A 26,242-nucleotide genomic window follows, 5' to 3' on the forward strand; every position below is an offset into this window, starting at 1 on the left:
CAGACGTTAACTGGCTGCCCTTGTGTAATCCCTTTGATAATTGTTGGGAACATGGGCTGGCATTATGCAAATATTGGGGCGTACACCCCGACTGTTACGTAACAGTCGGTGTTATGTTGAGATTCGCCTGTTCTTCGGAGGTCGTTTAAATAAATGAGATTTATATAAGAAGGAGGAAACAATGGGGTTTGAGACTCACTGTATGTCTTTTCCATGTACTGAACTCTTGTTATTTAACTATGCCAGGGTAAATTCAATTTTTGAATCAAGGGCACCTTTAAGGCTTAATATAATTTAAACGGATGAGCTATAAAAAAATTCACCCCCTCAGAGTTGTCATGAAGGGCAAATTCGCAGTATAGACCAAAACCACAATATGAACCAGACTGTAAACATGTTTTTTTCTGCTGTAAACTTGGCTAATTTAACATGATGGTCAATGAGATTCTGCTCACTTCTGCAGCCTGTCCCTAGCGACCAGTCGATGAATTGCAGTTTAATTCACTTCCGTATTGGCTTCACGAGAAACGGGGAGGTTGCCGCTTGGTAATATTTGTCATTTTCTAGAAAGTAGGCTATAGGTTATATATAGGCTATAATATTACCTATAGGCTGTAATATTACCCAGAATGCATTGTTTTTACGGTATATTACTGTTTTAATGGAAAACTGTATTTTACTGTGTAAATTTGTTTAATTTTTTAAAGTTATTTTTAGAGTGTATTGGCCTTATTTAATGGTAATAACCTTGGTGGTTGCTAGGGCATTGCTGTAGTGTTGTGGGTTGTTGCCAGGGTATTACTATGTGGTTGCTAAGGTATTCTGAACAAATTCTAGGGAATTACAAGGGCATTAGTGTGTTTTGGGTGGTTGCCAGGGTATTGTTAAAAAACAGGCTACATTTCACTGACTAGATCTATCTGAATATATACACTAATAGGGAAGACATGAAGCTCAAGAGATTTGAAGAGAGTGACACAGACAGGATCTTTTGAACACAGGAGGTTTGATACTGGATTTTTGCTGGGAAGTTTGGGGGTTGTTAGCTGTCCTCACTGGTCTGTACTCTCATCCTGATGATAACACACACTCTCTGTGGACACAGAAACATTTAGCTTTATAGATTGTGCTGGCTCTGCTCATTTGAAAATATGTCCCATGTGACTCCCTCCCACAGTACTCTCATGCAAAGATTGTGTCCTTCCATCTCTGTCTCTTTCTATTTGTCCCACTCTGCCTCCATCATAGTTATACATGTTCACAATATAGTATGAAGTTTCATGCACCTGGTGATTTTGAGCATGTGTGTGTGTGCATAGAGTTTAAGCGATGAGAAGAGGAGCAGTAGGTTGAGTGTGATGAAGCTCATATAGAGGAGAGAGTCGTTTATCTCTGGCCATGTGAGAGATATAATGTAAATAACCCCAGCCTCACACAATCGATTTATCAGACCCTCGGCTCAATCTCACAAACCGTCCCATAAACACAGCTTTGTGGTGACCCCACATCTGTCCGGCCTGGCCGTCCCCACATGCACAACTTTAAGATGAACCCAGAGTGTGAGCGTAAGAAAGCCTGTCTTCCTTTTATGTAAACAAATCTTTAAAAGAACTGCCTGGTGAGAATTATTACATTTTGAACTGTTTTTCTGCCTCCTGATTGGATGGACCGCCAGTGTTCTCAGTTCTGAATGTCACAGACAATATGCCTTGTAAAAATTCCATTCACATATTTGAAATTGTGTGCTTGTGTGTGTGTATGTATATATATATATATATATATATATATATATATATATATATATATACACACACACACACACACACACACACACACACACACACACATACATTATTAAAAATATTTTAATATAATTAAAAATATATTAACATTTTAAAATATTTAAATTTTATATATATATATATATATATATATATATATATATATATATATATATATTTTATTTTTTTTATTTTTTTTTTTATATATTTTAAAATGTTAAATTTTTTTACAATTGTATGTATGTCATGCACGTGTATTGCCTTGCCTTCATGCACTCTTTCATCTAAAATCGGAATGTGTTTGTCTTATTAGAACATTACTTTTAACGTTTGTGTTTGTGTCTGCTTAGAAAAATTCAATGTTCTGACATTTTGGAAAAAGGATACTCCCCCTAAGATACTCCCCAAATATGAATTATTGTTTCCATCTTCATGCAACAATTTACAAAGACTGTATTTGGTGAAATATTAGGTTACCATATTTATAATTTTAGATTTATCAAATATTTGAATCTCCCTTGCAAAATATTGTTTAAAGTATTTTAAAGTATTCTTCTCTTAAACATATTCAGGTCCAGGGTTGTGTGTCCTCCCTAAAACTTTGCGACAAGGCAAAACACTTGTGCATTCCGACTTTGGACATTGACCTTGGCAGTTAGCAGCTCCAGTGCAGGGGAGTAACGCCACCACTCCCAGCTTCCCTACCCCAAAACACACACAAACACAAACACAAGCCACACACACATCCACAAATACAACTCATACACAGCTGCAAGACATCTTGATAATATCTGACAGCCGATCCATTCCAGGTCAGTGTTCATCCCAGACTGCACTCCATGCCCTCATCCCTTTCCTCGCTTGCGTCCGTGTCCCTTTGTGACACAGTAACCATCCTGCAGGTCAGATGCACAGACATAACTGTATATGATTATCTAAACAAAACAGCATATTCACTAACCCACAGATTTGTCTGGTACATTCCAAAGTATTGTATGCGTCAGGCTTGCTCTTTTAAAAACAAGTCCTTTAAAATCCACACCATCCATCTATATTAAACAGTTTGTCAGTTATAAAGTCTTTCATGAGGTGTTATGTTTTTATTAAGTGACTCCACAATGTTTGACCCAAGTGCTGCCTAACTGGATAATTTGTATTCAAGCCGGTAAATCAACATTTTTGTCTTGTTTTGTTATTCTAATTCATCTTTTTTTTTTACCAAGGTTGTCAGTCACTTAAAATTTTTTCCCTTCCTAGAGTTTAGTTCTGGCCTGGAAACACCATTTGTTAGATGCCACGTTGTAGCGAGTGTGTCGTTGAAGTACATGCAAGATTAAGTGTGTGTGCAGTTGCTGTTATCTGTCATCTTGCGAGTTGGGTGACCACTTCTCCTGTGTGTGTGTATCTCAGCGTAAGAGTCAGTGTGTGTGTGTGTATGTGTGTGTGCTTAAGCTCTAAGTCGGATGCGGACATGTGAGTGTCCAGTTTCCAGTAACCTTTGACCCTATAGAGCTAATTAGTGATATCCCCACTAACACCACTGAGAACATCACATTCTGTAGCATTTGTTCATTCATTTTTCATTTACAAAGACTGCTGTTCACCTGCTGCTGTCCGTCACCGTTACACCAGAGGAACAGAAAGACAGAGAGATCTTAGATGCAGTCAGTGATTACAAAAGAATTTTGAAATTGATATCATATATGGTCATTATTTCCACATATATTGTAATTAATGAAATGCAATATACACTACAAGTCAAAAGTTTTTGAACAGTAAGACTTTTTAATGTTTTTAAAAGAAGTCGCTTCTGCTCACCAAATATTATGAAATATTTTTACAATTTAAAATAACTGTTTTCTATTTGAATATATTTTAAAATGCAATTTATTCCTGTGATGCAAAGCTTGAATTTTCAGCATCATTACTCCAGTCTTCAGTGTCACATGATCCTTCAGAAATCATTCTAATATGCTGATCTGCTGCTCAAGAAACATTTATTATTATTATTATTATCGATGTTGAAAATAATTGTGTACAATATTTTTTCAGGATTATTTGATGAATAGAAAGTTCAAAAGAACAGCATTTATCTGAAATAGAAATCTTTTGTAACATTATCACTACCCTTCAGAGTTTTGGGGTCAGTAAGAGTTTTTTGTTTGTTTGTTTGTTTGTTTGTTTGTTTGTTTGGAAAGAAATTAACACTTTTATTCAGCAAGGAAACATTACATTGATCAAAAGTGACAGTATAGAGATTTATAATGTTGCAAAAGCTTTATAATTATACACTACAACGGTATAATATAATATATTTTTTATTATATTTATTTTATTATTTTGTTTATTAATTGTTTTAAATTATTTTTAGCAAACATAATTTAAAGATTTTTATAGATGACTGCTCAGTGCATGTATATAAAAATCATCAGAAGATATGGTTATGGATATAGTCTCACTGTTTATTGTTGCTGTTGTTGTTATTATTATTCATAGTAATAATTGCAGAATTTGACTGATCATTGTTTTTTTTAATGCATTTTTTGACAGTAGACATTTGATTACGGATGCTCCAAATGTGACTAATATGAAATAAGTATGTAAATATTATTTCTGGAGGTCATGTCTGAATTCCTTTTTATAATGTTATTGAAGGCAATATAGGGACTGTTCTGTATTAGCCTGTCTTTTTATCTTTAGTGTCGGTGAAGATGAGAGAGCTCATTCTGAGAAAACAGTGGCTATTTTAAGCTCTTCACATAATGCTGCATTAGGACAGGACTATTAATCTTATTAATCTTATCCCACTTTTTTTTCTTTCTTTTGACCAGCCCACCCACCAGGGAGGAAGAAAGAGACTCACAGTCAGAAAGACTATGACCCTATTAAAATAAACTTTTTATACCTGCACTGAGCATTCATCTGCAAAGGTTCTTTCTTCTGCTAAAGATAATTGAAAACAACTCTCATTTGGTTTATCACACCTGTTAGTAATCTCTGTACAATGTGATACGCTCTTGCTCTGTCCATTCATCTGTCTGGTTAAGAACTATGGCAAGGTTAAAATACCTTTGGTAATTTGCTGTGGTAGAGGGAGGGGAGAGATGCTGTTTCTAAGACACCGGAACTCTGTAGTGTCAGAGGGCAGATCTCTGGAGATTCTCTCTCTCTTCTTTGATAATCAGCTTGCAATTAGCACGTGAATGTATCGTTCTTTTTGCAATTTTACGCATTCATTTAATCTGTGCGTCACTATAACTAAGGGCATCTATGGATGATGGGCACTAACTAGCCTGCTGAGGAGAGAGAAGATACCCCCGCGTGTGTCCTAGCAATCATCACCTGATTTAAAACCACTCTTGAGTCGCCTTCAACCTCGCCACTTAGAGCTCGGCCAGATCGGGATGTTTTGGCTTGAATTAGTCGGTTGTATTAGTGACCGGTGTGGGGTACCATTAAAAAAGCAAAACATGGGGTTTGGGGACGCGGAGTATCCATTTCACGTGCCCCTCCGGAGGCGCCAGTGGGCCATTTGAGACGCTTCTCGTGGGATCCTATTAGAGGGCATCGGTGCTGAAAGCTGCACGGACTCTCCCATGAGCAATGCGTGATTACGCGTGCGATCATCACTGTAACATTTTATGAATCCCACTGTTCCAGTGCGCGCAATCGTTATTTCCGGTCAGAGAGCCACAATTCAAATCCATAGTCAAATGCCTCCTGACAACTTCAAAAAATTCAGAGAGCAAGTGCAGGCGCCCCTTTTGCTGATGCTAAACGTGAAAGAGACATTTAACCTACCTTTGTCAGCAGTTATGAAAATTTAATATATACATATTAGGATATATATATATATATATATATATATATATATATATATATATATATATATATATATATATATATTAGGAATACAAAAGATGACTTTGGTTTTAAAAATGTAGAATCGTATTTTTAATGTAACGTTTTAATAATAATTGTTAATAATAATAATTATTATTATTATTTAATAATATTTTTAATCTAACGTTTTAATAATAATACATTATTATTATTATTATGTAAAACGCCTTTGAAAAATGCCATAGTTGCATTAACAAGTGTGAATCTAAATTGGATATACAGAAAGAGAAAGAAAACAGTTGTACTCTGCTCTTTCTTTACTATTTGAAATTAAGAATTATATTTCTTTTCATTGTTTCTAAATTGAAATTAAGAGGTGATGACAATGATTTATTAATAGAAAGGTAGAAAAAGCTGAATTGTGCTCGAAAAACATTTTTATCTTTATTAGAAAAACATACATTTCTTATATTTTCATATTTTTATATATTTAATATTTATTGTTAAATAAATGGGTGCTTATTATGGTTGTATTGTACCTATAATATACCTGAAACTAATATAGGCTTACCAAATTATTCAGAATAATCTGAATTATTACACAGTGAATTAAAACCCACAATTTGTACCTGAGATTTTCTGTTTCTGCTAGGCATGCATGCGTGATAAATGACAACATTGCATTATATATCTCTGCAAAACTGGTGCATAATTGTATTATCTGAGCAGGTTTAGTCTTTGCTTCCACGAGGAGTATGTCGCCGCGTGCGGGGGCACGCCCCTGAGCACGAGAGATAAATGGTAAGATCCTCTAGCTAGTGAGTTACAAGTTACGGTCATCCTCAGCTCGCGCATGACACGTTTCAACTCTGAAGGCAGTTGCGTTATCTCCAGGTCCATTTAGAGAACCACTACATCGAGTCTCCTCAGTCGTAGTTTTCTCCACTACATCCTCATCCTCCAGCTCAACATGTCCACCGGCTCCATCAGCGATGTGGATGAATTTCACGAGTCTGAGCTGCTGGATGGTCTTTTGAAATTCGGTTCAGGTAAAGACCCGGGGACATCAAACGAGAGCACGGAGGACAGCTCCAACTGCGAAGGGGCATCGATTACAGAATGTACGGGAAAGAGACGCAAATCAGCCGCCATGCGCAAATCAGCGCCCAATGGTGTGGCCCAAGAGGGCAAGCAGGTCCAGAGGAACGCGGCGAACGCGCGCGAGAGAGCGAGGATGCGCGTACTGAGCAAAGCCTTTTCCCGGTTGAAGACGACTTTACCGTGGGTTCCACCGGACACCAAACTCTCCAAGCTGGACACCCTGCGACTGGCCTCCAGCTACATCGCGCACCTGCGACAGATACTCGCCAATGACAAATACGAGAATGGTTACATACATCCGGTCAACCTGGTGAGAGAATTTTTTGAAAATTTGCACACAAAAAAGTGCCAGGAAGCAAGATGCGTTTATGGTCTATACAGTATGTACAATGTAAAATGTTTCCATCATTAACAACATATTTGTTTATACAATCATTTAGCATTTTCTGCCACCGTTTTTGTTTCCGAGTTTTCAGAATTTTTCAAATGGTAGAAAATATGACTTTGGCACCACTTCGATTTTACTTGAGGAAGGTATAAAGTAAAAAAGTTTTCCATTTTAGTGAGTTGATATGTTTATAGTGTATAAATGGTAAATTAGCATGTTCTGGAAAGTATAGGCCTTCAGAAAGCTTATTTTCAAGACCGAGCTAATGCACCTTTTTATTTCAATATAGCTTGTAGCCTACTTGACAAAATGATATGAATATCTTCAGTGTATAATATCGAAGTTGTTTACATACATTTAAAGCAAGAGGATTTTTCCAGTTATTTGATATGCTTACTAATTTTAATTTAACTTTCATTCATATGTTTTTCCTCAGACGTGGCCGTTTATGGTGGCGGGAAAACCAGAAAATGAACTTAAAGAAATGCTGAATTCAACACGTTTATGTGGGACTACAGCTTCCTGAGACACCAGATGGACTTAAAACATGGACCTATTTTAAATATTTTAGTTAAAAAAGAATAACATGTCATCTCCTATCCAAACACACGAGTGGGAATAACTGGGGACAACATCCTCACTCGCATTCCTGTAAAGAGAAATTGATATCTATTTAAATATTCACACTTAGGCCTTGCGGGTTCAAGGCAACGATGTGTGATTTTTATTCAGCTGTTTTCATAAAAATTATGTCATCACTTTTTTTTATAAAAAAAAAACAAACAAACAAAAAAAACACAACAAATCATTATACACACAGGGCTTTGTTGATATGGCGCGCGACATCACGTGCCTTTGCTGTTGCCATTAGAATAATTGTAAATAAAAAATACTGATGTTATAGTTTCAAACGATGCAAGTTACCTCTTTGATCGAGCATGGACGGGAGAGTTCATGTTTATTCACTTTGCTTTGACCTGTGTGAACCTTGTTATCATTTCGCCCCACCTTTTTCTCTCAAGATCTCTGGCGAGAGGACATGTCACCCTGTCACCGTGCCTGCAAGAGATAGCATGATTAATCGGAAGAAACGTAAACCTTCTCTTTATCATGATATATCTGTCATCAGATAAGCATAGCATTAACCGTTTTGGAAATCAGAGAGAGCACTTTTAATAGTGATAGCCTACTCTTCAATTCCCTTGACTCTGAAAAATATTTCTTTTTTTTTTTAAGTAGTCATGCCTTAACAAAATGTAGGCTGACTGGTCCGTGTTTAAGGTCAGTTGTTTTTAGACCAGTAAATCGCGCGGCTCTTAATCTCACTGTGCAGCCGTTGTTTAATTTCGCGCGGGGTTGTGACCGTTATGTTTATAGCGCGCGGACAGATATTTATGCGTCACTCCTCTGAGGGGCGCGAGAGCAAGAGTTACCCGGAGTTACCGATGATGGGACGTCCGATGTCACAGCCACACCGCGGCCTTACAGCTTAGAAAAACACTGCCCCCGCGCACATAACCGTATTCCACATTAAACTAGTCATCACTGCTCTCTCGCAGAATTACAGAAATCCGCGCGGTGAGACAAAACGGTTTGATGGCGCAAGACAATAACAAGCTCGCCGCCACCATCCATCACGCGCTGTTATTGTAAGGAGAGTCTGAGGGGTGATCTGTGCGAGACTGAGAGCGAGGGAGGCTTAAGCACACACACACACACACACGCTTGGGCAATAAAGCAGCTCTAAACATTGTGAAATCTTTTGATAAGTCTTAAAATGAAATATGATTATAGAAATACTTTCCTACTTACTCAGTGTAAGACTTCTTAAATGTGATGTTTCGGTTACTTTAACTGCCACAGCCTATTTAGTTATAGACCTTAGACTATTTTAGTTTTTTTTTAAATTATTATTATTATTCGTTGTTAAATTTTGACGCTCAATGTTGGGATTTACTGAGACAAAACTGCAGACAGAATATTAACGTAAAAATTATTATTAAAATTGCTGTCATGGCGCCAATTTGTTGGCTGGCCCTCAAGGCTAATTTGGGTTAGCCTACCTCAGAATTTCATATGGGTTTTTTAGATGGTGGGTTGTGATTGTGATTTTTGTTTTAAATTTCACTTATACACACCGTTGCAGTAGCTACACACACACACACACACACACACACACACACACACACACACACACACAAACTTAAGTTGCTATAGCAATTATGTATGAACAAACTCACCTGTGATTATTTAGCCCTTGCAATACCTGTTAAGTAGGCTATTTTTTAAGACGTTTTAAAATTTAGACGTTTTTAAAAATGCCTGTGTAAAATAATGTTAGTCACAGGCTTTATTTTACTTCCAAAAAAACCAAAATAACAAAACAAAACTTATTAGAAGCAACATTAAAAAACATATTCTTGGCTTTTGGACTACACGCTAAAGTTAATGCATTAATATTGTTCTTATTGCTATTACAGATTGCAGTAAAATTTAAGCAACAGCAGTAACTTGTAGATTTTTGAGACAAGAAGTATTTTTTCATTGTGCCTGGATTCTTACACATTTTTCTCTTGTTGATTTTAGATCGTTCTTTTTAAAAATTGTCTCAATATTTATTTAAGTTTTTAATTTAGAGGCACTACAGAGGATGTAAAAATATTTATGTCTCATGCTAATTAGTTTTATGGGACATCTTTTTCTCACAGGACGCTGGAATGCTCTCCACATCTCGCTATAAGAGAATAAGACTTCTTTCTTTCTCCCCTTCTTCGTCGTCTTTTTCTGTCATCATCTGAAAACCAAAAGAACGTCTTTTTCTTTTTATTTAAAGGAGTTCCCCTTATTTCCTGTGCGAAGCGCACGTTCGCCGTATATATATCAGCACGGATAAGTCAAGTCGCTCCATCACCGCAAGACCACCGCAGAGAACACTGAACACTGCCCGGGTCAGCTGCGCTCTGCCCGGCAGCGGCAGCGGGAGGAGGAGGAGGAGGAGGCCGGGAGGGTCGGTCATTAGAAAGATAAAGTGGACCCTGGTTTCCCATGTGCTGCGAGAATATGGCTAATTGTTTTGTTGGACGGCTGCCCAAACCTCTCTTTTATAGTCCTAAAGTCTCTTGAGAGGGAACATTGGCATGTGGTCTAGATGCACATACTCTAAAAACTAGATAAGAGTTTGTGTGTGTGTCAGCTTATTTTATGATGAGCATTAGACGTTGGTTTAAAACAGCTAATGTTAAACTGCTTGTGCCTGGACTTTATCTGACTTGGTATGTCACCCTTCACTCAAAACTCCGTTCCTTTTATAGTTTTTCCAGTGGCTTAACAACTTTATTCATACTAGACATAAAACAATACAGAAACTAAATGACCGAGACCTTTTAAAAGGCTCTTTTTTGAGCAATGTTGTCTTGTGAAAGAAGCTGCATCAATCATGACACAAAAGATTTCAGCACCTAGACACTGAACAGCGACTGAAGAGCTCAATCAGTCTCTCTTCTGTAGGTTAGGTTACATCAGAGACGTGAAAAACAACACTGTAGCAATATGCATTCATTTTTCAGGCTGGATTAGGACCAAGTGCACATGCAGAGCAAGGAAGCAGAAATACAATGTAGGATTTTGTTTCACTACAGATGCTGATTCAAGAGAAGCCTATATATGTATTTTAAAAATTCAACCCACTAAAACTGAAAAGTTTTAAAAAGAAAAAAAAAAAATTTCCTACATTTTAAATAAATCCAAAGTGCTGCCAAACTGACAACCTGCATGATGTGTTGATTTGGAACGCTTTGAATTAACTCATAAAATCGCGTAGAAAATGACAAATTATTGTTTTATGCATTTATAAATTAAATGGAAACAGATGTTATGATATAATAATAATAAAAAAAAAATGTGTGGTGTTTGAATACATATAGATCAAAACTATTAGCAAAAGATTCATGTTTTCACATAATATTGGGATCATATTTTTAAGGAAATTCCATATTATTATACTGTAAAGATTTAGAGTATGTTTTACAAAAAAGTACTATTTCAGTATTCAAAATTCATGTTTAATTTAATTTTAATTTTTTTTTCTTCAAATTACCAACACATCCAAGTTTTTTCATGTAGATCACATATTTCCCATTCTTAACATGTATTTTAATAATTTTTTAAATGAAAAATAATGTATTAAATCATTCCTCACTAGTGGGTGTCGCTTTAGTGCTGGACCCACTACAGACGTGCTGTATTTAAAGGGTTAGTTCACCCAAAAATGAAAATTCTGTCATTAATTACTCACCCTCATGTAGTTCCAAACCTGTAAGACCTTCGTTCATCTTCGGAACACAAATTAAGATATTTTTGATGAAATCCAAGAGGTATATGATTCATCCAGACAGCAATATAACCACCACTTTCAAGGTCCAGAAAGGTACAAAAGACATTGTTAAAACAGTCGACGTGACTGCAGTGGTTCAACCTTAATTTTATGAAGCAAAACTACTTTTTGTGTGCAAAAACAAAACATTAGTCATATAATATAAGTCATTATCCTTATGCAGGTGATGCAGTAAGCACAGTGAAGACTGTGTTTACATCCAAATGCCGGCTCAGTATTGGACAAAGCTGATCACGTGTGCAGCATGATGCAAACATGTGATGCTGACACAGGAGCCGGCCAATAACGAGTCGCTGTTCTGACGTAGAACCCGGAAGCATTGGATGTAAACAACGTATGAGAATGACACAGAAGAGAAGATATTGTTGAATAAAGTCGTTATTTATTACACTGCAGTCACGTTGACGGTTTTAACAATGTCTTTAGTGCCTTTCTGGACCATGAAAGTGTTGATTATATTGGATGAGTCATATACCTCTTGGATTTCATCGAAAATATCTTAAAGGTGCCCTAGAATGTTTTTTCACAAGATGTAATATAAGTCTAAGGTGTCCCCTGAATGTGTCTGTGAAGATTCAGCTCAAAATACCTCATAGATTTTTTTAAATTAATTTTTTTAACTGCCTATTTTGGGGCATCATTAAATATGCACCGATTCAGGCTGCGGCCCCTTTAAATCGCGCACTCCCTGCCCCCCCGAGCTCTCAACTATAAAACAGTGCATAAACAAAGTTCACACATCTAATATAACCCTCAAATGGATCTTTACAAAGTGTTCATCATGCAGCATGTCTAAGTACAGTGTTTATTTGGATGTTTACATTTGATTCTGAATGAGTTTGAGGTTTTGCTCCGTGGCTAAAGCTAACATTACACACTGTTGGAGAGATTTATAAAAAATGAAGATGTGTTTATGAATTATACAGACTGCAAGTGTTTAAAAATGAAAATAGCGAGGGCTCCGTGAATATAGTAATAAAGGATAGTAACTTTAACCACATTTAACAGTACATTAGCAACATGCTAACAAAACATTTAGAAAGACAATTTACAAATATCACTAAAAATATAATGTAATCATGGATCATGTCAGTTATTATTGCTCCATCTGCCATTTTTCGCTATTGTTCTTTCTTGCTTACCTAGTCTGATGATTCAGTTGTGCACATCCAGACGTTAATACTGGCTGCCCTTGTGTAATGCCTTGAACATGAGCTGGCATATGCAAATATTGGGGGCGTACATATTAATGATCCCGACTGTTACGTAACAGTCAGTGTTATGTTGAGATTCGCCTGTTCTTCAGAGGTCTTTTAAACAAATCAAATTTACATAAGAAGGATTAAACAATGGTGTTTGAAACTCACTGTATGTCATTTCCATGTACTGAACTCTTGTTATTCAACTATGCCAAGGTAAATTCAATTTTCAATTCTAGGGCACCTTTTAATTTGTGTTCTGAAGATGAACAAAGGTCTTACAGGTTTGGAACATGAGGGTGAGTAATTAATGACAGCATTTTCAGTTTTGGGTGAAACTAACCCTTTAAACTGCAGGTCCTTAATGTAGCAACCATGTCCTGCAGAGGGAGCTATAATACAGTTCTTCAACATACATTTGAACTGTGCCACAACATGAGCGCATGAATGTGTCTTGAATGGCCACTGGGTGGCAGTAAGACTGCAGACAGGCAAATGCAGTATGAGCTCTTGTTTCTTTTACCCCTTCCATATAAAATCCTGCTAGAGGCTTTCCATGCCAAACGTTCATCAGTATGCTGTGTATCTGCATATCTACTATTAAATGAATAATTTCAGCAATAGAAAAACACACTCAAACTAAGTTAAAGCTGTAAAATCACACCCAAAAAAGCATAAGAGAATCTAGCCCCCCACCCCCCCAAAACTTAGTCCCACAGCTGTGTCTGTATATGTAGTGTGTTGGTAGTGCATGTGCCTAGTGAATCAAGGCTAAACTACTTCCATTTGAGTGAAACTGACCAGCTTCTCAACTGCCCCTGTCACCATATGCACATGCTGAAGAGCTTTAAATTCAACCCAGCCACACTGCACATTAAAAACACACAAAGACTGACCTTCATCTCATAAGCATTTCATTAGAAGTGTATTTTAAATTGAAGTGAATATGTGTGTGTGTGTTTTGACTCATTTGGATAAGTGTGCAGTCAGCGGTGGGTCATAGCAAAGTCTTGTAAACTTTGCCCTGATGAAAGTGCAGCGAATAAGTGGCACACAAGGTAAACGTTACAGGAACATGACTGTGCGCGTGTGTACAGGGTGTGAAATGTTTGTCCAGGTGGGGGTGATTACTGATTGAGGGGTGCGCTAGAAGAGTAATTCACTGTGAATCCTGTCTTTGAGAATAAGCAGATGTTTGTAAATGTAAGATATGATTTTTCAAGGAATATTACGGGTTCAATACAAGTCAAGCTCAGATAACAGCATTTGTGGCATAATGTTGATTACCACAAAAAATTATTTTGACTCGTCCCTTGTTTTCTCTAAAAAATAAACAAAATCGACATTTCAGTGAGGCACTTAAAATGAAAGTGAATGGGGTCAATTCTGTTATAACTTGTGTATTATTTGAGCTTAAAGTTGTTCTTGTAAACATTCTCTGTTCAAATCTAGATTAAAGACATCTTTTTACCTAAGCATTCACATAATGCTTCTCATAATCTTGTACTAAAATTATATCTGATGAATAGGAACTAAATGCACATGATAATCTTTTGCCTGAACAGCAGCTACAGTAATTCTTCTCCTTTTGCTTTCCTGTTTCTACCTCGGAATGCCCATTACCCTAATACATTATGGCCTGGTTTCACAGACAGGACTTAGATTAAGCCAGAATTAGGCCTTCATTAAATAAGGACATTTATGTAGCTTTTTAAAATGAGAAAAAAACATTACTGGTGTGTATCTTGAGACAAAACAATGGCACTGAAATATTTTAAGATATGTCAGTGCAAGTTGCTTTCAGTTAAAACAGCTCAAACATGCATTTTAGTCTAGGACTAGGTTTAAGCCTCGTCTGTGAAACTGGGCAGATGTTTACTAACCACATAATTTCTTATAGCTGTATGTTACTGCCATATGGACATTACTTTGACACACTCATCTCTGACTGATAACAGAATACCCCTTGATTGTAACACTGAAGCCTTTTCCGAAACAATATGTATTGTGAAAAGTGCTATACAAATGAACTTGAATTGAATTCTCATAATTCATGTGCCCTCTTTTTACGGAAGAGGATTAGGGCCAAGCAATAATAAAAAAATAAAACCATCTCGACATTTAAGTTTTTAAATTACGAGAAAAAAACTCAATTTTGAGAAAAAGGTTGAGATAAAATGTTGAGAATAAACTCATTAAATTACGAGAAAAAAGTCGTTAAATTTCAAGAAAAAAGTTGAGATAAAATGTTGAGAATAAACTCGTTAAATTACGAGAAAAAAGTCGTTAAATTTCGAGAAAAAAGTCGAGATAAAATGTTGAGAATAAAGTCGTTAAATTATGAGAAAAACTCGTTAAATTTCGAGAAAAAAGTCGAGATAAAATGTTGAGAATAAAGTCATTAAATTATGAGAAAAAAGTCGTTAAATTACGAGAAAAAAGTCGTTAAATTATGAGAACAAATTCGTTAAATTACGAGAATAAATAAATCTCGACTTTTTCCTCTAAACTTAACGACATTTTTCCTCATCATTTAACGAATTTGTTCTCGTAATTTAACGACTTTTTTCTCGTAATTTAATGACTTTATTCTCAACATTTTATCTCGACTTTTTTCTTCGAAATTTGAGTTTTTTTCTCGTAATTTAACGAGTTTATTCTCAACATTTTATCTCGACTTTTTTCTTGAAATTTAACGAGTTTTTTCAACTTTAAACTCAAGATGGTTTTATTTATTATTGCTTGGCCCTAATCCTCTTCCGTACCTCTTAATCTCTTCATCAAAATAACTTTCTCTCCTTGCACCCACATCTCTTCTCTTCTCTGATGGCATTTACTGGTGTGAGGGAGGGGCAACCTGTCACTCATATGAGATCACAGCAATAGCAAACCACAATGATCCAATAAATTGATGTCCAATGGACGAAATCAAGTCCGCCCTAGCAATTTTACTTGTTCAAGAAGCCATTTCAATCAGATATACATCACAATAAAGAAGAAAAGACTATCAACTTCTGTTTCATGATGACTTTAAAGGAACACTCCACTTTTTTTGAAAATAGGCTCATTTCCCAACTCTCCTAGAGTTAAACAGTTGAGTTTTACCGTTTTCGAATCCATTCAGCCGATCTCCGGGTCTGGCGGTACCACTTTTAGCATAGCTTAGCATAGTTCATTGAATCTGATTAGACCGTTAGCATCTCGCTCAAAAATGACCAAAGAGTTTTGATATTTTCCTATTTAAAACTTGACTCTCCTGTAGTTACATCGTGTACTAAGACCGACGGAAAATGAAAAGTTGCGATTTTCTAGGACGATATGACTAGGAACTATACTCTCATTCCAGTGTAATAATCATGGAACTTTGCTGCCGTACAATGAGTGCAGCAGGGCGCAATGATATTACGCAACGGCTGTGACCCCATTTGCACAGGGAGCGTGCCTTGCAACCATGGAGACATTTGTGAGAGACTGTGCTTAATATCATTGAGCCTATTTTCAAAAAAAGTGGAGTGTTCCTTTAAAGGGATAGTTCACCTAAAAATGAAAATTCTGTCATTAATTACTCACCCTCATTTTGTTCCAAACCTGTAAGACCTTTGTTCATCTTTGGAATACATATTAAAGGTCCCGTTCTTCGTGATCCCATGTTTCAAACTTTAGTTAGTGTGTAATGTTGTTGTTAGAGTATAAATATAATCTGTAAAATTTTAAAACTCAAAGTTCAATGCCAAGCGAGATATTTTATTTAACAGAAGTCGCCTACATCGAACGGCCAGTTTGGACTACATCCCTCTACTTCCTTCTTTAACCCTCTATGGTACGCAATATGATATCAACGAGGAAAAAATTATTTGTGTTGTTTTTCCTGCTTAAAATTGGACACTTTAACAAAATCAATAAACATTTTCATAAATTTTTATTTTATTTAATTTTTATAAGTTTGTTGCCTCGAAGCAACATTGTACCACAATGGAAAAATTTTAACATTTCTCATTTTCATGTAGAAAAAAGAAATATATTTATTGAAAACATCAATTTCTTTAATTAGACACTTAAACAAACAAATTTATCTAGTTTTTAATGTATTAAAAGTTTTATATTTAATAAAAAGTAACATTTTATATCCAGCTGTTGCCCTCAGGCAACATTGTACCATAGTGGAACACAAATATCACCAAACCATCATATTTTTATGTTATTATATCAAGTTATCGTATCCATATTCATCCTCATCTCCATCTTCTCTCTCACCCTCACTCTCTCCCTGATGGATTGTCACTATGATTTCATCTTCCTCATCACAGAATGACCCCTCATTAACTCCTCATCATCACCCTCATAAACTGGCTTTGCTACCTGTGTTTTATACCTTTCTGAAGTGCTATAGAAAATGTGCAGATCATAATATATGCAGATATAGTATGCGAATTAGTATTCTTATAAGTGCATTACGAAGTCATGTGAAAATGCACATATATTTAGATAATTCTAACTCTTTTCCTTACAAATGCAATACATTTGCATTCAAACCTATTGTGCCTGTATGGCCTTATGCAATTCCATTATGGTACAATGTTGCCTTGAGGCAACACACAGTTTTTTGATATTTTCTCTAAAACATTTGATGATGTATAAAGTTCTTAAAAATACTTCTTTACTTGCCAGTGAAGGTGACTCATATTTTTTGTGGGTAATTAAATGGTTACAAACAAGTGAAAAAAGCACTTTTCATTGGAGAAAATATGGAGTCATGTGACAAGTGCACATGTGCTGATACGGGACACAAAATGGACCTCTGTTGATCATGTTAAATTCTTTTTTGCACTTTTATTGATTAGTATTTGAGTTATTCTGTCCTGAGATACATTTGATCAATCAATTGGTGCCTTATTTTATTAAAAACAAACTAAAATAGACCATGTTGCCTGGAGGCAACACCGTACCATAGAGGGTTAATGACGTCACTAAAACAGTTTTTTGACTAACCTCCGCCCACAGGAATACACAAGAGTTGCGTTTGTAGAGTGTGTTTGTCGCCATGTCATCGAAACGCTGTTATTTTCATCCCGCAGTCCAATCACCGGGTCTGATTCCGGCTCAAATTGATAGGGTAAAATTAAAGACATGTTTACAATAACACTGAGCGCGTGCATCTCCACGTTATGGTAAGAGGCGTGACCTTTCGCTAAGCTGCTGTCGAATCACAACACAGGAACCGCTGGCACAATCAGAACTCGTTACGTATTTCTGAAGGAGGGACTTCATAGAACAAGGAAGTCATCAGCCCATTTTTATGACAGTGGAAACAGCGGTATACTGATAAGTAAATTATGTGAAAAATACTGTTTTTTTTTACACGCGAAACATGAACACATGTTATATTGCACACTATAAACACAATCAAAGCTTCAAAAAACCACGAAAAACGGGACCTTTAAGATATTTTTTGATGAAATCCGAGAACTTTGCGATCCCCCATAGAAAGCAATGCAATTACCACTTTCAAGGCCCAGAAAGGTAGTAAAGACATCGTTAAAATATTCCATGTGACTACAGTGGTTCAACCTTAATGTTATGAAGCGACGAGAATACTTTTTGTGCACAAAAAACAAAACAAAAATAATGCAACAATTTCTTCTCTTTTCGTGTCAGTCTCCAACGCTGTTCACATGAGCACCATGACTTATGCGTGTGATGCTGACGTTGGAGTGGGCCAATACTGAGCTCTGCACTGTTTACAATGTGAAAAGCATCGGAGACTGACAGGGAAGAGAAGAAATTGTTGAATTAAGTCAGTATTTTTTTTTTTGTTGTTGTTGTTGTTTTGCACACAAAATGTATCCTCATCGATTCATAAAATTAAGGTCGAACCACTGTAGTCACGTTGACTATTTTAACAATGTCTTTACTACCTTTCTGGGCCTTAAAAGGTGCTCTCTATTGGGGATCAGAAAGCTCTCCGATTTTATCAAAAATATCTTAATTTGTGTTCCGAAGGTGAACGAAGGTCTTACAGGTGTGGAACGACATGAAGGTGAATAATGACAGAATTTTTGTGTGAACTTTAACATTTACAGATTAGCCACACTCACTTCCATTGTAAGTGCTTCACTGTAGCCCAGAGTTTTTTAACCCAGAATATTCCTTTTAACTCCATGTCATTTCTCTCTGTCCATTCCCTCTGCTTTCAACTTTGGAAAACTTTTATCCATATCTTTCCTAACTACAACAACCAGTGCTGTTTCTACACCCACTTTTCTTTCACTGAAGCTCAGCTGTGTGTGTGCATATGTTACGGTGTGTGCTGCTCTCTGCCTAAGCATACACCTCCCCGATAGCCACACGGATCCAATTAAAGCTGGAATTCCCAACCTAAAGACTGGAATCATTCACGTCTTCCAACTCTGTGATATTCCAGGGTGTCCCCAACCATGTGCTCTGTGTTTATACGTGTGCACGAAGCGTCAAGACGGCATGTGTTTGAGAGTACTTCTACATAAGCATGCAAATGTGTGTGTGAGGGGAATTCTGAAGATAATTGGGAGCGGGTGAGGTTCCCACTCTCCGGCAATGAACGCTGTAATAAGACTGTGTTTGGGTTGAGACAGGGAGAATGTCTGATTTTAGCGTTCCTTTAAACAAAAGTGAACAGTGCTCTCATTCAAAGCAGATGGTGAAGGTCAAATCGAGACTGAGGGAGAAAGAGCGACAGACAGACAGAGCGAGAGAGAGAGAGAGAGACAGACAGGGAGGAGGACAATAGAGAGACAGATCGAAGAAGAGGTATAGAGGGGAAGTGAGGTGAGGTACTAAGGGGAAGAGAAAACAAGGGAGAGAATTAGAAATCCTTACGAAAGCAGTTTGAAAAATAAACTGGACTTTCTGATCCTTTGTGTGTGTTTATCCACTGGATAAATGAGAGAGATAAAACCCTGATTAGTAAGTCACCTAATATAAATATAATATATATATATATATATATATATATATATATATATATATACAATACTTTGTACTTTGATGTAGTATTGATGTTTGTACACAATGAAAATGATGTGAGATTACTAACTAAGCTCATTATTTGTTCCTCGAGTGAGTGCTTCAAGTATTCATACTTTGTTCTTTCACTGCGTCTCCGTTTGTCCACCCGTGAGGCCACGATGCCCTTCCGGAGCGGCCGAGGATCACTTTTCACGCGACACCGGATAACAGTCTCCCTCCCGCTATTAATATTTAATCAAGCCGCGCGCCCGCTGCGGACAAATGATTTTTTATTTCTGACTGACGGGCGGCCGCGGGCTCGAGTTACACCCGTCGAGCAGCCGGTCGTCACAGCCAGTGGTTGGACGCGGGAACGAGCCTCGTGCCCCCAGTGCTTTCTGGCACGGCGCACGTAATCCACGCCAGTGCACGCGCTTGCCGCCCAAAACCATCAAGCGTTTCGCTGAAAGCACGAGGACGCGACAGTTTCATTAATTCGGGATTATGAATACTTTTCGTCTAATTTGTGTGGATTAAAGTAGGTCCACTTAATGCCCTTTGCCTGTTCATTGACATTGGAGATGTGTAGGCCTAGTGAAATCTGTGAGAGGTAAATTGCCCATGTTAACAGTTGGCAGCTGGCATAAATGGGCCTAGTCAGGATGGACGTCCAATTAAATTTTACAGAAATGAGGATATATAGATGTAAAATATGTCTCGATTATCCACCAACCAACTAGTAGATTGAGGTTGGCTATTTTATTTAAAGGATTAGTCCACTTTCAAATAAAATGTTACTGATAATTTACTCACCCCCATGTCATCCAAGATGTCCATGTCCTTCTTTCTTCAGACAAAAAGAAATTAAGGTTTTTGATGAAAACATTCCAGGATTTTTCTCCTTATAGTGGACTTCAATGGTCTCCAAATGGTTGAAGGTCAAAATTACAGTTTCAGTGCAGCTTCAAAGGGCTTTAAACGATACCAGACGAGGAATAAGGGTCTTATCTAGCGAAATGATCGGTTATTTCTTTAAAAAAAATAAAAATGTATATGCTTTATAAACACAAATGATCGCCTTGCAAGGGCTTCTGCCAGACCATCTTCCGTATTCTTCAAAAAGCTTACGCTAAATGTCCTACAACTTCCCTTTTAAACTTACGGAAAAAAATGGAACTGGCACTGCGTTCGTTCCGTAAGTTGAATGCAATCATTTGCGTCTATAAAGCAAATACATTTTCATTTTTTTTTAAGAAAATGGGCGATCGTTTCACTAGATAAGCGATTTTTATTCTTCGTTTGGTAACATTTAAAGCCCTTTGAAGCTGCACTGAAACTGTAATTTGGGCTCCATTGAAGTCCAATATATGGAGAAAAATCCTGGAACGTTTTCATCAAAAACCTTAATTTCTTTTCGACTGAAGAAAGAAGCACATGGACATCTTGGATGACATGGGGGTGAGTAAATTATCAGCAAATTTTTATTTGAAAGTGAACTAATCCTTTAACTCTGTTCTTTTAACATTTGCTATTTAGATTCAAAAGTCAGTAAATTTTAAAATATTAAAGTGTTATCTTGATTAACTATAAAGTGATGTCATCCACACATCTGCCTTCTCATCAATTAAACTCCATTTCCCATGATGCCTCAGGAGATGCAAAAGGTCACATCTCAGGCAAGTCTCCTGTTACAAATCAATACTGAGAGTTATTGGCCAGGAACAATAATTAAGTGCCATATCAAATGCATCTTAGTTTGGAACTAAAATATATCACCAAATTCAAATGTAATGAGAAATGTTTCATGTTTTGAAAATATCTCTTTACAACTACTCTGGTGTGTATGACACAGTATCTAATCTAATATTCAAATAACCATCAGTATTTACTTTGCGCTCTACTGTTTAGGTCTGAATATGTTTCGAATGGAAATGGAAAGTGACTACAGAATAGTAAATGTGAGTATTCAACTTATAATAAAATATACTAAAAATCTAACCCCATTAACATTATAGCGCATATATATATATAGCGCATATACATATATATATATATATATATATATATATATATATATATATATATATGTTATAAAATGTTAACTATCTGTTTGCGTAAAGTAAAACATTAATGTGTGGGTGTATTTGCAGCCATGTTTCCATTGTCTGGTGGTTTCTAGCTTCAGGCGTTAGTATGGCTTTTTCTGTCCCATTTCCAAGTCTTCGTTTCACTCACTCTTTTTCCTTTGTTTCTGTTCTTTTCTTTTCTCTGAAGCTGTCTGTTTTTGGGACGTGCCAGGCTGAAAAGACCTTTTTTAATCAGATCATTTACTAAGAGAAACTAGAGACGTTCAGGGACCTACATTCGGCAGAGACACACACTGGAGGATTACGGTATGACCCCCCAGAGACGTTCACAAATGTGCACACAAACACACACACACCTACATTCTTAAACAGGCACAAAAACAAATTTGCACAATCAGAAATAAATGTTCCGAAACACAATATTTTTAACAATGAGGTTTCTGAGATTATAGCGATAACATTTGAAGAGGAGAAAAAGAAACAGACACACATCTTCTATAAACGGAGGCATACATATTGTGTCTCACACACCTGGTGTCCCTGTCCTTACCTGAGAGTGTGCTTAGCAGCTGTTGAGGTAGTCAGGGCTGGGAAGACCTGCACCACAGATGGTGCAAGCATGATTGTATGAATATAAGTAATGATTTATTATACTTAAATGAATGAATTTGTGGTCAGATGCCTTGAAGTATTTGTGAGTGAGAGGTTATCTCTCTCTATATATATAGTTATCTCTCTCTCTCTCTGTCTCTATGCTGTTTTAAATCCTAAATTTTGAAGCGATGCCAAGTTTGTACAAATACTCAGACTGTGTGAGCGTGTATGTGTGTGTGGGTGAAGGGGACGGGATCATTTTACCCCAAAAATGTGGCAGCTACACAAAAGCATCCCATCCGGCTGGACCTGAGGGACCAGAGGAGGGAGGGGTTACCACGGCGATGGCAGAATCCAGGAAACTCGAGATGACATAAAAGAATGCATTAACAGAGACTGAGAGAGCGAGAAAGAGAGAGAGGTACTTCCAAGAGGGCAAAAAGAGGTAAAACAAGTTAATCATTTTGAACTGCTGTATGAATGAGTGCATGATGTGTGTCTGTGCATGTGAGAGAGAGAGGGACAGAGTGTGTGTATGCGTGTGCATTGTTTGTGCCTGGGATCCCATGTTATTTTGGGCGTGTTGGAGGACAGTGCATCAGGTGTAACATTACTTTAGGCTGGGCAGTTTGCAGCACATTATAAGAAGCTGCACAAAAACATCATAGCTTCAGATTTAAATGTGCACAGCGTGGGTGTGTATGTGTGATGCAAACAAGACTTCTATGAATTATGATTTATTAGACAGTTAAGTAAGTAAAACATATCTTTGTCAACCTCAACCTGAAACTTTGTGACCAACATCCAAAGTATTGCTTTTATATATTTTAAACAGAATTAAATCGATTAATCACAATTAATTGCTTCTAACAAAAAAAATTAACAATATATGTGTGTGTGTATATATATGCGTGTATATGTGTGTATACAGTATATATACACACACATATATAATATATATAAATATAATATATACACACATATATTATGTAAACACAAACCTTTATATTAGATGCGATTAATCGTGATTAATCGATTTGACAGCACTAGTTTCAGCTTATTGTATTAATAGCACTCATTTACTGAATTGAGTTATTGTATTTAAGGGATAATTTGCCCAAAAATGAAAATTCTGTCATCATGTACTCACCCCCGTGTCAATCCAATCCTGTATGACTTTCTGTCTTCTGTCGAACACAAAAGATGATATTTTGAATTTAAAATGAAATGATAATAAAACTTAATAGTTTTTTACTCACTCACAATCACACAAGCATAAAAGAAACTGGACCTTCTATTAGCTAATGAAAAAATCATTAGCACTCCCTTGATAGCATTAGCTATGACCCCCTGAATCAAGGATATGGATTGGTCCTTGTCAGCCAGGTTCAGGTCACACTTGTTCAGTTGCAGCCTAGTTAAAGAAGTGAGGGCATTAGTTGAAATATGAGCCTGTGCATCGACTGCTTCACTGGGGTTAAAACAGCCAACTCTGTCATTATTAGCACACTTGACCATCACAGTGGCCTTTGGATCTCAAATTGGATTTTTTGCAGATGTAAATAGCTTTTTTTATCTTGAGCTTAAAGGGTTAGTTCACCCAAAAATGAAAACTGTTTCATCATTTACTCACCCCCATGTCATTCCAAACCTGTAAGACTTTCTACACAAATTAAGATATTTTTAAAGGTGCCCTAGAATTAAAAATTGAATTTACCTTGGCATAGTTAAATAACAAGAGTTCGGTACATGGAAATGACATACAGTGAATTTCAAACTCCATTGTTTCCTCCTTCTTATATAAATCTCATTTGTTTAAAAGACCTCCGAAGAACAGGTGAATCTCAACATAACACCGACTGTTACGTAACAGTCGGGGTGTACGCCCCCAATATTTGCATATGCCAGCCCATGTTCCCAACATTATGAAAGGCATTACACAAGGGCAGGCAGTAACGTCTGGAGCAGCACAGCCGAATCATCAGACTAGGTAAGCAAGCAAGAACAATAGCGAAAAATGGCAGATGGAGCAATAATAACTGACATGATCCATGATTACATGATATTTTTAGTGATATTTGTAAATTGTCTTTCTAAATGTTTCATTAGCATGTTGCTAATGTACTGTTAAATGTGGTTAAAGTTACCATTGTTTCTTACTGTATTCACGGAGACAAGAGCCGTCATTATTTTCATTTTTAAACACTTGCAGTCTGTATAATTCATAAACACAACTTCATTCTTTATAAATCTCTCCAACAGTGTAGCATTAGCCGTTAGCCACGGAGCACAGCCTCAAATTCATTCAGAATCAAATGTAAACATCCAAATAAATACAATACTCACATAATCCGACGCATACATGCCGCATGCATGACGAACACTTAGTAAAGATCCATTTGAGAGTTATATTAGCTGTGTAAACTTTGTTTATGCACTGTTTAAGGCAAGCGCGAGCTCCGTGGGCGGAGAGCACAAGAATTAAAGGGGCCGCGCAGCATAAATCGTCTCATATTTAATGATGCCCCAAAATAGGCAGTTAAAAAAAATTTATTAAAAAAAATCTATGGGGTATTTTGAGCTGAAACTTCACAGACACATTCAGGAGACACCTTAGACTTATATTACATCTTGTAAAAAAACGTTCGATGACACCTTTAATGAAATTTGAGACATTTCTGTCCCTACATTGACAGTCTATTCAACTACCACTTTGGCACTTCATAAAGAGATCGTAAAATAAATTAATATAAATAGATCGGTTTAGTCCAAATTTTCCAAAGAGACACGATCACTGCCTTTATATTATGAACAGACTGAATTTAGGAATTGATATAAACATTGATCAGCGAACATAAACAGAAGCTCAACCGAAAAGCTTGATGTGCAAGAACAAACCTCTTCCAGAAGCTCAAATGTGCTGCATAACACACGAGAATGAACCTCATTGGTTCTTGCACATCAAGCAAACATGCTTGAGCTTCCGTTTACCACAACTGGTGTGTGCGTTGATGAATGTTTATATGTGAATAAAAGCCTAAATTAGTGGAATTACCTACTGAGGAAGCTGAACTCCTTTGGGGTTTGTAAAAGAATTTTATGTACATTCTATCAGGCATTCATTGAGAGTCTATTAACTTTTTCTTTCTTGGGTTGGTTTAACGGTTTAGCTGTGAAAGACAAAAAGAGTTTGAGCGACATTGTTAAAGTATGCTCAAAAATTACTGGTACCCAATTAAATGATCTTGGTTCTCTCTGGAAAAAAAGAGTGGTTCAAAAAGCAGATCGAATACTGTGCCAACCAGATCATGTGCTCAGGCATGGATTTGTTCTCATGCAGTCAGGTCGGCGGTATTATGTGCCAATACGGAAAACGAATCGTTATGCAAACTCATTCCTCCCTTCTGCTATAAGATTCTTGAATGAGAACTCATAACTACATATATGGCTCTTGTATTCCACTGCTTTGTTTTGTCACTGGCAGGTGAATGTGTGTATTGTGCTGTATGTGTATGTCAGGGTGTGATCGTTTGTATACATTTTTAACTTTACAATTTTTATATTTATTGTGTGCTAATAATTCTAATTTAACCCTTATTGGATGGGTTGGCTGTAGAACTGAATTGCCCCCTTGGGGATTAATAAAGATATCTGAATCTGAATCTGAATCTAAATTAAATCTGTTCATCATAAAAATCGATCGTGTCTCATTAGAAAATTTGGTCTAAACCACTCAATTCATATGGATTAGTTTTACGATCACTTCATTAACTTTTTGAAGTGTCAAAGTAGTAGTTGCATAGACTGTCAATGGAGGGACAGAAATCTCTCAAATTTCATTAAAAATATCTTCATTTGTGTTCTGAAGATGA

The 26,242-nt window shown here is 36.7% G+C and overlaps 1 protein-coding gene and 2 long non-coding RNA genes across 3 annotated transcripts; 2 read left to right on the forward strand and 1 right to left on the reverse strand.

Moving 5' to 3' along the window:
* Nucleotides 1–705: 705 nt before the first annotated feature.
* Nucleotides 706–20,424, reverse strand: LOC125260631. Its single transcript, XR_007183089.1, has 4 exons — nucleotides 19,824–20,424; nucleotides 8,038–8,172; nucleotides 2,547–2,677; nucleotides 706–1,093 (listed from the first exon to the last, which is right to left on the reverse strand). It is a non-coding gene; the product is annotated as an uncharacterized LOC125260631 (long non-coding RNA).
* tcf21 (transcription factor 21) lies at nucleotides 6,110–8,027 on the forward strand. The gene is made up of 2 exons (XM_048179101.1): nucleotides 6,110–7,035; nucleotides 7,550–8,027. Exons 1-2 carry the CDS (start codon nucleotides 6,595–6,597, stop codon nucleotides 7,637–7,639), a joined length of 531 nt encoding a protein of 176 aa, XP_048035058.1. The 5' UTR covers nucleotides 6,110–6,594; the 3' UTR covers nucleotides 7,640–8,027.
* A 1,167-nt stretch (nucleotides 20,425–21,591) lies between the features above and the next one.
* On the forward strand, nucleotides 21,592–23,226 carry LOC125260830. Its single transcript, XR_007183137.1, has 3 exons — nucleotides 21,592–21,647; nucleotides 21,964–22,082; nucleotides 22,617–23,226. It is a non-coding gene; the product is annotated as an uncharacterized LOC125260830 (long non-coding RNA).
* The last annotated feature ends 3,016 nt before the right edge of the window (nucleotides 23,227–26,242 follow it).

The sequence above is a fragment of the Megalobrama amblycephala genome, linkage group LG24 (assembly GCF_018812025.1).
Source record: "Megalobrama amblycephala isolate DHTTF-2021 linkage group LG24, ASM1881202v1, whole genome shotgun sequence".
In the NCBI taxonomy this organism is placed as follows: Eukaryota; Metazoa; Chordata; class Actinopteri; order Cypriniformes; family Xenocyprididae; genus Megalobrama; species Megalobrama amblycephala.

Coding starts and splice junctions, on each gene's coding strand:
- tcf21 (XM_048179101.1), top strand. CDS start 6,595: ATGTCCACCGGCTCCATCAGCGATGTGGATGAATTTCACGAGTCTGAG. Junction 7,036..7,549: donor ACATACATCCGGTCAACCTG/GTGAGAGAATTT, acceptor GTTTTTCCTCAG/ACGTGGCCGTTTATGGTGGC.